At 40.5% G+C, this 12,139-nt stretch overlaps 1 protein-coding gene across 22 annotated transcripts in view; it reads left to right on the forward strand.

The window, feature by feature from the left end:
* col13a1 (collagen, type XIII, alpha 1) overlaps positions 1–12,139 on the forward strand; it is a 394,128-nt gene that overhangs the window by 99,617 nt on the left and 282,372 nt on the right. For 20 of the 22 annotated variants that reach the window (XR_007036044.1, XR_007036043.1, XR_007036045.1 and 17 more), the window contains one exon: positions 11,222–11,272. The exons of 1 other annotated variant lie outside the window; for it this stretch is intronic. Coding sequence is in view for 18 of the 21 variants with exons in the window: in XM_047351961.1 (XP_047207917.1) it covers positions 11,222–11,272 (51 nt within the window). In the remaining 3 variants the exon portion in view is untranslated. Of the gene's footprint in view, positions 1–3,771; positions 3,832–11,221; positions 11,273–12,139 lie in introns of all 22 variants that reach the window. One more of the 22 variants, XM_047351963.1, reaches the window with a different exon arrangement.

Below are 12,139 nucleotides of genomic sequence, written 5' to 3' on the forward strand. Positions count from 1 at the left end.
ATCACGGCAGAATTAAATGTGCACCTCAACTCTCCTGTTTCCACCAGAACTGTCGGGAGCTCCACAGGGTCAATATACACGGCCGGCCTGCTATAGCCAAACCTTTGTTCACTCATGCCAATGCCAAACGTCGGTTTCAATGGTGCAAGGAGCGCAAATCTTGGGCTGTGGACAATGTGAAACATGTATTGTTCTCTGATGAGTCCACCTTTACTGTTTTCCCCACATCTGGGAGAGTTACGGTGTGGAGAAGCCCCAAAGAAGCATACCACCCAGACTGTTGCATGCCCAGAGTGAAACATGGGGGTGGATCAGTGATGGTTTGGGCTGCCATATGGCATTCCCTTGGCCCGATACTTGTGCTAGATGGGCGCGTCACTGCCAGAGACTACCGAACCATTCTTGAGGACCATGTGCATCCAATGGTTCAAACATTGTATCCTGAAGGCGGTGCCGTGTATCAGGATGACAGTGCACCAATACACACAGCAAGACTGGTGAAAGATTGGTTTGATGAACATGAAAGTGAAGTTGAACATCTCCCATGGCCTGCATAGTCACCAGATCTAAATATTATTGAGCCACTTTGGGGTGTTTTGGAGGAGCGAGTCAGGAAACGTTTTCCTCCACCAGTATCACGTAGTGACCTGGCCACTATCCTGCAAGAAGAATGGCTTAAAATCCCTCTGACCACTGTGCAGGACTTATATATGTCATTCCCAAGACGAATTGATGCTGTATTGGCCGCAAAAGGAGGCCCTACACCATACTAATAAATTATTGTGGTGTAAAACCAGGTGTTTCAGTTTCATTGTCCAACCCCTGTATATGTGCACATTGAACACAGAGACCTTTACTTGACGGTCAGTACCTGCTGGACAGGCTGGCCCCACTCATTGACTGCCACCAGGACCAACTCTGGGTCCAGGCAGAGGTGCCAAAACCAATCGTGGCAAGCAGCAAACTATCCTTTGTGACCAACCAGGTTGCTAGCTTAGAGGAGCCCAGAGAACCTCTTAGGCCCTCGTAAGGTCAAGACATGCGCACCTCTGGTACAGAGCTGCACCCAGCCACCAAGAAAACTCCTCTCTGAAGCCATGCATCATCTCTTTGTTCTTTAAAGAACACAGGTGTGCACCGGAAAACCACATCAATGCCAGGAGTTCTCCTAGCACTCTGGTCGGAAAAATCATCAAGCAATAGAGAGCTGTATGATTGCTTGTGCCAGAAAGATCCCCATTTAACCAAGGCACAACACAACTACACACTCCTTTCAGCAGACGGGCCCCACCCTCTCCTTAAGACAGCCAGTGTCTGTACCTCCAGTGTGCAGATTGCCATAAACAGCTCTCCCATGCTTTCAGCATTGTTTTAACAGACCAAGGGGGGTCACAGTAGCCTACGCCCATTACTCTCCTGTAGGGAGCCATTGGGGGTACAAAGCCACACTCCACACTCCAACAGATGGCATGCTGGCCTCCAACATCTCATGACACCCAGGTATACATCCAAGGATGCTTAACCTGCTGCCAGTTCCAGCCATCCCAGCCACTCAGTCAACCTCCGCTTCAGTGAAGGGGTGTTACATTACTTTGGTTCCACCTTCAGACCAACTGGGTCGAACCAGCTCCAAAATTAGCAGGAGGTAACAAATTCTTCCTAACTGTGACATGCGAGCTTCATTAAGTGGGTTGGAGGCTTGTCAGCACCAGATGACACCACCATCCCAGCTGCTGCTCTTTTGCTGAACCAGATGAAGTTTTACATCAAACTCTCCTCCCCAAGAACAGAGCTTGTTTCCATGGCTGGGAAAGGAGAGACCAGTGCGTAGGACCGGTTTACAGGTCCTTCTCAAAATATTAGCATATTGTGATAAAGTTCATTATTTTCCATAATGTCATGATGAAAATTTAACATTCATATATTTTAGATTCATTGCACACTAACTGAAATATTTCAAGTCTTTTATTGTCTTAATACGGATGATTTTGGCATACAGCTCATGAAAACCCAAAATTTCTATCTCACAAAATTAGCATATTTCATCCGACCAATAAAAGAAAAGTGTTTTTAATACAAAAACCGTCAACCTTCAAATAATCATGTACAGTTATGCACTCAATACTTGGTCGGGAATCCTTTTGCAGAAATGACTGCTTCAATGCGGCGTGGCATGGAGGCAATCAGCCTGTGGCACTGCTGAGGTCTTATGGAGGCCCAGGATGCTTCGATAGCGGCCTTTAGCTCATCCAGAGTGTTGGGTCTTGAGTCTCTCAACGTTCTCTTCACAATATCCCACATATTCTCTATGGGGTTCAGGTCAGGAGAGTTGGCAGGCCAATTGAGTACAGTGATACCATGGTCAGTAAACCATTTACCAGTGGTTTTGGCACTGTGAGCAGGTGCCAGGTCATGCTGAAAAATGAAATCTTGATCTCCATAAAGCTTTTCAGCAGATGGAAGCATGAAGTGCTCCAAAATCTCCTGATAGCTAGCTGCATTGACCCTGCCCTTGATAAAACACAGTGGACCAACACCAGCAGCTGACACGGCACCCCAGACCATCACTGACTGTGGGTACTTGACACTGGACTTCTGGCATTTTGGCATTTCCTTCTCCCCAGTCTTCCTCCAGACTCTGGCACCTTGATTTCCGAATGACATGCAGAATTTGCTTTCATCCGAAAAAAGTACTTTGGACCACTGAGCAACAGTCCAGTGCTGCTTCTCTGTAGCCCAGGTCTGGGGAATGCGGCACCTGTAGCCCATTTCCTGCACACGCCTGTGCACGGTGGCTCTGGATGTTTCTACTCCAGACTCAGTCCACTGCTTCCGCAGGTCCCCCAAGGTCTGGAATCGGCCCTTCTCCAAAATCTTCCTCAGGGTCCGGTCACCTCTTCTCGTTGTGCAGCGTTTTCTGTCACACTTTTTCCTTCCCACAGACTTCCCACTGAGGTGCCTTGATACAGCACTCTGGGAACAGCCTATTCGTTCAGAAATTTCTTTCTGTGTCTTACCCTCTTGCTTGAGGGTGTCAATAGTGGCCTTCTGGACAGCAGTCAGGTCGGCAGTCTTACCCATGATTGGGGTTTTGAGTGATGAACCAGGATGGGAGTTTTAAAGGCCCCAGGCATCTTTTGCAGGTGTTTAGAGTTAACTCGTTGATTCAGATGATTAGGTTCATAGCTCGTTTAGAGACCCTTTTAATGATATGCTAATTTTGTGAGATAGGAATTTTGGGTTTTCATGAGCTGTATGCCAAAATCATCCGTATTAAGACAATAAAAGACCTGAAATATTTCAGTTAGTGTGCAATGAATCTAAAATATATGAATGTTAAATTTTCATCATGACATTATGGAAAATAATGAACTTTATCACAATATGCTAATATTTTGAGAAGGACCTGTAGATAGGTGCATGTGTCAAAACTCAAACTAACATGCACTAACCACTAACAACCTCCCTTCAACAGAAACTGTTAAAAATATAACTACCTTTCAGGACACAGTGTTTAACTGTAAGTTGGCACGCTACTTTTCCATTAACACTGCACTGCAGTCCCTCACAGAAGTGATTTAAAATGATTTAATGGTAAAACAAGATGCCAGAGATTTCATTCAAAATCTTATTCAAGAAGTTGGTTCATCTGTAGACATTCCCACCAAGACACGGATACCTGCTTGCCTAGTGTTAAACGTTGGTTTTTGTTAAGATAACATGCTGCATAGTCAGTTAAAAACCACACATTTATTTTCCTATGATTCATAGCGCCACCTATGCCAATGACACAGGCTGATTCCCGTGACTGACTGAAATTGGATGACTAAGGTATGACCTAATATTTGGTTATCTTGTTATTTTTGTTTTCTTTATTGCTGTTTCACTTTGTCTCAGTGTTACCAAAGCTGATGACCAAAAGAATGTAATGATGATGTGAATGTATTGTTTTTGTATTTCATCATTGAACTACATAGACAGGTATAAGCTAGTTTAGTTAGTTAGTAACTAAACTAGTAGACTTCACAGAATGATAAGAACCATCTACAAGCCTTACAGAACCACCATTATAGAACTCCTCAAATGTTTCATAGTTCACAGGTTTAAGTTCTGCATCTACTCTGTAAGGCAAAAACAGCTGCAGATTTGTTTAATGAAACTTTTCAGGGTCCTTTGTTTCTGAAAAGCGAACATAACGCACAACAGCCGGCTGGGTCCGAGTTCTTTTCACCACCAATCCAAAGCCCTTCTTCAACTGGATTGCATTTTTGCATCTTTCATTTTTAGTTACACTTCGATACTCTGATGCGGAAGTTGCAAGACACATGTCTGCAAAGACATCATTGTTTGGCCTGTTCTTGTAACGATCAACTGTACTAGTCATCCACATGTCGTCAGTGGTAACCTTCCTCTGATGCAGCTCTCTGCCTTATAACACTAATAGGTAAGCTCATCCTAACAACATTGTCACCTGTGGGAACAAAAACAACTTTCCTAGAACACTCCTTTAAATGCAGATTTTGTTATCCTTTACACCGCTTCCTGAGCACACACATCTCGATTATGGAGATAAATGCTGCCTAAAGTTTTCAGTGCCTCTTTGGCACTTAAATTACTGTCTTTGGCAGCTTCTCTGAGCATTCCCAACAACAGACCCATTTCCCGTTCACCTTTAGACATATACGACACAATATAAACGCAACACGCATATGCATCGACACAACACTGGATATCAGGATTAGCATTCCAAGCTTTTAACAGCTGTCTGCTATATGGATTAATCCAGACCTCATTGACTTGCCTTTTCAAAACTACATGAGTATTACGACTACAATGTTTATATGCAGTCTCAAATACATTCTGATTTATGCCTAAACCTCTAAACAATTCCTCAATAGTACCATATGGACTATTTTCATCCAAAACAGTCTCCTTAACTTTAGTCAAATTGCAACTTGCCAATTCCCCACCCATTTTTTCCTTATCCATGCCCTTTTTATTTACACATGAACACTGTGCAATTGGATCACTTTTATCCTGCCGACAGTTCTTACACCTAACGCCATCCTGATATTTCTCTCCATGACAAATGAATGTCCGTGTGGAGGCTGGGCAGGGAAAATTAAAACGACAAACTGTTTTATTCTTCTTGCAAGTTTTAGAGTGACGCTTTGAATGCTGCTGCACAGACGTCACCACTTCAAATAATGGATCATCTTCAGAGGGAAGTTCACACGTTACATATTTAACTATAAAAGCAACTACTTCCTCATCTGTGTTCTTATCCAAGATGGGAGCATTTTCTACCCAAAATAAGGCGTGAATATGTGGTGAGCCACGCTGCTGAAACTCAACTCAATAATAATCTTTAATCTTACCAATTGGATTCGACAGAGACATCAGAACTTCTCTCAAAAACACGTGCCATCTAAAATCAAACATCCTGGCAGCAGTTACAGGATTTTTACGGACAGTTCACACTTGTCGGCCCACTCCAACTGTTCAACTGTCTGCTCGACCTTCTTGCTTCAAGACACTGCTAAGCAGATTGGTCCCACACAGAGCTTCAACAGGAGAACAGACATCATTTTCTTTAACTTGGGCTATTTAAATTTTGAGAGTTGGGGAGAAAACTATTACTAGAATCCCTCTTTCACAATCTAAATGCTGATAAATGTTCCAATATTTTATTTCTTAGTAATCTGAAATTACCTTGTGTACCTTTGTACTCCTATGTATTGTTTTAATCTTTAAAACCCTAAGAAATCAAACAAGGAGACTGGAGTTTGAGCTGCCTGTCCTCTTAGTGTTATGGGAGCCTTTTCTTTTTTTCTAAAATAAAGGACTTTACTTGTCTTTATTCCGTAATAAAGAATCCTAGCCCTGGCTACAAAACAAAACTCTTCAGCCCCAGAGTTCCCCAGAGTAGAAATCTTTTGTATTAATGCTTTTCAAAGCCATCAAAATGACGGGAACTCATCATTGTCTTAGATCTGTTTTTAATAGGTAATAGGTCCACCTTTAATGAAGGATTATAATTTTATGGACCCAAAATTTATGGCTCACAGGGTTCAGGAGTCCAGGAACCACAGGTTGAGGACCGTTGCATTGAACAATGATGCCAGCTTTCTGCAGAGATAGAAGGATTGGCTAAACATCTTCAGACCTAAGAGTGTATTATTTCTGGCTTGGACAATAATCAGATTTAGGGATTGCAATCACTAGTCCACAGCTCCTAATTTGCCCCACATCATATTTGCTCCTAACCCAGTTCATAAGAAGCTTCAGACAAACATTATGCTATAAAACAAAACAAAAACACAGATCTGTTTTAAAATAAAGGAAAAGCATGCTTAAAAAATTTGGTACTGCTGTGGGAAATAATTCCACAGTTCTGGACCAAGGGCTTTTCAATGCAGAGTCTTTTAGAGAACATGAGTGTTGAACATTAGTGTAATTGTTTGGTACCACTGTCCAATCAGATTCTTTCCTACCTTCAGAAACAAAAATAACCCAATATCTTTTCCATTCCTATTTTAAAGGTTTTTCTTTTTTTGCCAAGGAAAATGTGTTTAACAGAACCAAAAAGTTTTAGCTGGTGAGATCGTAGGAAAAACAAATGTTTTCATATTCCTGTGCAACACAGAAGTGATTAGGTTTCCTTTCCTTCCCGAGAGGAAAAAAAAAGAAACTGCAAAACCAAGCCTTTCTTTGTTTCTTTTTTCCTCTGGGGAAGGAAAGAAACTGCTGAACCAAGCCTTTCATAGTTTTTGTCAGGACCTGATATAAAGTATAGTGTAAATCAACACGCTGCATGAAACAGAAGAGGTGGGGAAACAGCTAATAAAACCTCTTCCCAGCAGCTGCTTTGAAAACAGTGAATTTGCACCTTCCATAAGCGTAACATAGCACTTGCGGACAAAAACTGCACCCTACTGTAAGTACTGTGTCAGAGACTGAATGAAGACCACCCGCAGTAAAACTGTGCCTGTTTTCATGAGGTCTCTACTCATTAGATTTATGGGATACAAACTCTGACAACAGAAAACAATGCCTGAAGGAGAGCCCATCAGGTGTTACGCATGCAATGGGTTTTGAAAATGCTCCTTCATGAGATCTGTCCTGAGAATGACATAGAAACACATGGTTACTGCTGAGTTTTGGAGGTGTTGTTATTTTCTCAGCTTTTTAATAACTTCTAATAACTAGAATAATTGACCCTGAATATTCAGGGTGAGAGAGAACTTGCTTCTCTAAAAGAATTAACTGGAAAGTATCAAATGAGAAAAGTCACCGTTTTGAAGAGAATTTTCTGACCCTAAAATAATATTTTAACCCGCTATGTCTGTCAACGTCAAGCAAGCGTCACATGAGCAGCAGTTAATAAGCGTTCTTTATTGCAGAAAACAGAAAAAGATATATGCAAATGTATGTCTTGTTTGTACTTTACCCCCCTCAGTGTCTTGATCGCTCCAGAGTCAGACTGTCATGGCACACAGTCCTCTATAAGTCCAAAAACCCAGGCTCTTCCCCGGTCTGTTGGTGGGACATTCCTTGTCCACTTTAGATTCTCCCGGAGGGAGAAAGAACTTTGCTCCAGCCTGTTTCTCTTCTGCCCGCATAGGATGTGCTTTCAAGATGGCTCTTCTGGCCACTGGCAAACAGCATGGATCATTTCCCATCTCATTGGGTTTGGGGCCTTTAGGCAGACTTCTCCTGAGTTTTGTTCCGGTGGAAACTCACACTGTCAATTGCAGCAGGCAGGGAGGCCCTCTCTCTTTCAGGCCATGCTGCAGAAGCATCTCTAGTGGAGTAGCCATGGGGAGGGCAGGTGTCTAATGTCCAGACTCAAAGAAGTGGAGGTTGCACTCAAATCCCGTGTGTGTGTGCTTGTGTGTGTGAGAAAAAGGCAGAAGAAAAAGTGTAGTATAGGTTCAGATTTTGCACATAGAAATATTATCAGTCAGTCAGTTGTCCACATGCCTGTCATTTCCTTCGAACTCGACTTTCTGTGTCTTCCACATTTTTTCTTTCAGAACATGCACTATGCTCCTTTCTAAAACAACTTTCTTTTCCCATCTCTAATGTCCCTTTTCACTCTTACCTTCTGTTCTGACTGCTTGCAATATTTAAGACAAACAAAACATCCTGCAGGAAAGTTTAACTCTTTAACCCCTTAATTGATGCACTCTGTGCTTTTTAATCCATATTTTTTTACCATGTAGTCAAACATTTCTCCCTTAGGAGAAGGTGTCTCCTTAGAACTCGTCAGACCCAATACGTGCTGGGTAATGGGGGAATATTCCTTAAAACCCGCTGACGTCTTCACAGGAGTTCAAAGCTTTCTGGCACTGTGACCGCCTTCCCCCCAGCCAAGTAGTCAGGAGAGCCTTATTCAATCACCTAAGGGAACCAGCAGGGGTTCCAGGGGCAGGAAGGGAAATGAAACACCTTTTGTTTAGGCACATTTCCACTTTAGCTTGTAAATGCAGTGGGGATGACCAACAGGAGGGAACAGAAAGGAAGGTGGAAGCCATTGTCAGGTCAGACGGATCGTCACCTCAGAAGGACAAAAGCATTTTAAATTTTGCTACCACATGTGTTAAACCTCCAAAGTTCTACGGGTGTTGTTAATGTTTTTTCCATCACCATCATAGTTACTGATGCATGGTTGCTTATGGAAATGTGATACATTTCTGGCTCACATACCTCTTTCATAACAGAGTTGCTGATTAAAAAGAAGTCTATGCAGTGGTAAGAGTTGTGGACAGGTGAAGAAAACTAAATTCCTTCTCTGATGGGTGACATGAGCGTCAAGCATCATACATTCTAAAATCATTTATATACTGGTTTTGTATTAACTGCAAATTACAAAAGTGCAGATGACTATGCTGAGTGTGTCCAACTTTGTGTTCAAAACAAGTTTGAAATCTCCCCCCACCGTCAGTTGAAAGGGTAGAAAGAGACTGTGATAAAACTTGGAATCATCCACATTTGGACCATATAGATTAGCAATTCACCAGTCTTTTTTGTTTATGTTTATGTTAATAGTTAAATATCTCCCTTCTGGATCAAATATGCTAATTTAGCATGTAAACTGTATCCTTCTATTAATTAACTAATCCTCTCTGCTTGGAATTATAGTTAGCAAAATAAAATTGAGGAAATTCTGGTGTACTTGGTGTATTTGGCTAAGATTTAGATATGTGGGTTTTCTGAAGTAAGACTATGTCAGCTTTAAGTTTTTCTAGTTGATGATTTTATGCTTTTTAATGTTATTTCCAATTCCATGTACTTTCCATGTGATAAATCGTATTGAGTTCATATAACCAAGTATGTGTGTGTCTGTGTGGAAGTAAAAGAAAACACAAACGAGGGGCTGGAGAAACACAAACATCCAAATCAAAGTCAGTTGTGTGTTCACATCAAACTTATTAAATGTCAATTAACTTTACCTCTTATCCTATTATCTAATCAGGGTTTTCTGTTTATTCTTAACTGCAGTTACATTCAGTAAAGCCACTGAGTTATCTCAAGGTCCATTAACATAAAGCCTGTCAACTGTAACTACAGTGCGAGCTCCCTCAGAGATATGCTTCTTCCTCACAGGAAAAAGAGTCTTTGGGAGTCCAGGATCTTCTTTGGAAACTAACCGTTCACACTGTAGTTCATACCACACAGTTCCCTACTGCAGCTTTTGACTTGTTCTCTTTGTTTGAAGTGGTCAAAGTTTTTATAATGAGTCTTGGCCTGTGGTTGTTGGGTTGATGATTTAGTCGGTAAAAAGTAATGGTCTTCATGGCATCGCTCAGGATCTTGAGCTGCTGCTAGAGGAAATTACACATGGTGGTCTCTTCGGTGGATCTTCTGTGTGCTCAGCAAGTGCCATGATACCTTTTAAACTTTCATAATTACAGTTCTCTAAGAATGTTGCAGCTAGAAATAAACCCTTTTTTCAAGAACCTTGGAAAGAAAAGCCAGCTTGGATATTGGTCTAGTGTTTGACAAGGCAGAAGCGTTTAAATATTTTTTCTCAATAAGTGCCTTCATTACAGAATGTTAAAGGCAAAACCTGAACCGAGGCAAATGTGTATCAATTACAAATTATATGACCTAACATATTTAAAACGTCCTTAAATAAACATGAAGGAACACTGGCTAAAGAAGAGTTTCACAATATTAAGCCAAACTGACAAGGACATTGGCTCAAACTGGTTAAACGCATCAGGGCACGATAGTTAAGCAAGACAATCCCCAGCAGTATATTTGAACAATCAGTAAAACAGATAATCCTGTTGACATAGGACCTCGATTCAGATATTTTCTCCATGAAAACTAGATTTTTTACAAAGTTAATTAGATGCTGTAGAGGCAAGTTATTTGGATGGATGTAAAACATAGACTTTGTGACCTGTGACTGTTATTGATAATACAGCAGTAAGTAACCTGAAAAAAAAAGTCAATTTATTGCACGCTCATTAAAGAGTCTGATGGAAGAGGGGAACAAGGACCTCCGGAAAAGCTTAGTCCTGCACTGTGTTCCAGGCATTCAGCCCACACTCACAACATGTTTTTTAAGATGGGCACAGAGGGATGAAATATTTAAAACATTACTTAAAACAACTATCCCCTCAAACATGCAGAGAAGCATACATACGTCATGCGCTGTGTGTGTGTGCGTGCAGCATCTTTTGTCAGAAGACGTGTGACGCAGACTGACAATCCTAGTGGTTAGCCTTCCTTTCATCTAATTTTTTTTATCTGTAAAATGGTTTAGCGGTATTGAAACTATTATCAGTTAGAGGAACATGGGTTAGCAAAGCTAACTTTCATGGCTGCATGTATGAAGTTGGTGGAGAAACTTGACTGGTCACCTTTGGGATGAATTAGAAATGAGGCAATTGTGGTTTTCTCCTGAACTACGAACACACTCCTAAACCTCGAGGAAGATGTTTACAGAATAGTTCAAGTGACCGTCAGCGTTGGCTCCATCAACAAACTGGACCCTATAGATTAAGAACAGGATGTGAGTAAAGTTATGTATATGTAGAAGTAGTAGAAGTAGACAGACAAATATTTAATATATATATATCTTTATATATATATATATATATATATATATAATATTCTGAAAGACATGTTTTGTTGCTGTAGATCATTTTGCCATTTCATATTGCTCATTTTTTATGTTGTGTTTTGTGTCTTTGTTATTTTAACATAGGGTACCCCAGGAGAGCCCGGTCTGTCAATCATTGGACCAAGAGGACCTCCTGTAAGTATATCCATCTCTTCCTAAAGATAAAAAGTATGTTATAATCATAACTGTTTCCTTGTCTGCCAAATTACTTTACAGTAGTATATTCATATATCTTTACATACTATTGGTAAGGTAAGGTAAAGTAAGTTTATTTATATACCGCTTTTCAGTAACGAGACACTCAAAGCGCTGTACATACAATTACAATACAATCACAAAGAAAATAAACACAGATACAGACACAGAAAAACAAATCAAATGATACTACAATCCTTCTAAGAAATCTAAAAATCTATGAATCCTTCTGAGAAATCTAAAAATTAATAACAGTCATTTGCATCCATTGAAATTTAACTAAGCAATCACTGGGTTCTAACTAAGGAAGCTGAGTCACTGGTGTAAAACAGCTTTTCAAATTTTTAAGAGACTAGTATTATTTTCCTTTCACTGGTAAATCTAAAAATCTATATACTACAATCCTTCTAAGAAATCTAAAAATCTATGAGAACTTCTGAGAAGTCTAAAAATAAATAACAGTCATTTGCATCCATTGAAATTTAACTAAGCCATCACTGAGTTCTAACTAAGGAAGCTGAGTCACTGGTGTAAAAACAGCTTTTGTTCAAATTTTTAAGAGACTTGCATTATTTTCCTTTCACTGGTAAATCTAAAAATCTATGAAAAGGAGAAGAAATGAAGAAATGAAATCCACATTTAGGTAAAAATAAGGAGCATAGGAAAGCAGCACACATAAGATTTTGCAGGGGCATGATGGACTTGTGAGGGTGCCAGTATTTAAGTATAATCATGTGTGCAAAGAATTAGACTGTCAACACTGACGAAGGTGCCATTGTCCTTGAAGAAGAGATGGAATTTTTATCA

Source organism: Girardinichthys multiradiatus, chromosome 22, assembly GCF_021462225.1.
Source record: "Girardinichthys multiradiatus isolate DD_20200921_A chromosome 22, DD_fGirMul_XY1, whole genome shotgun sequence".
Taxonomy (NCBI): Eukaryota; Metazoa; Chordata; class Actinopteri; order Cyprinodontiformes; family Goodeidae; genus Girardinichthys; species Girardinichthys multiradiatus.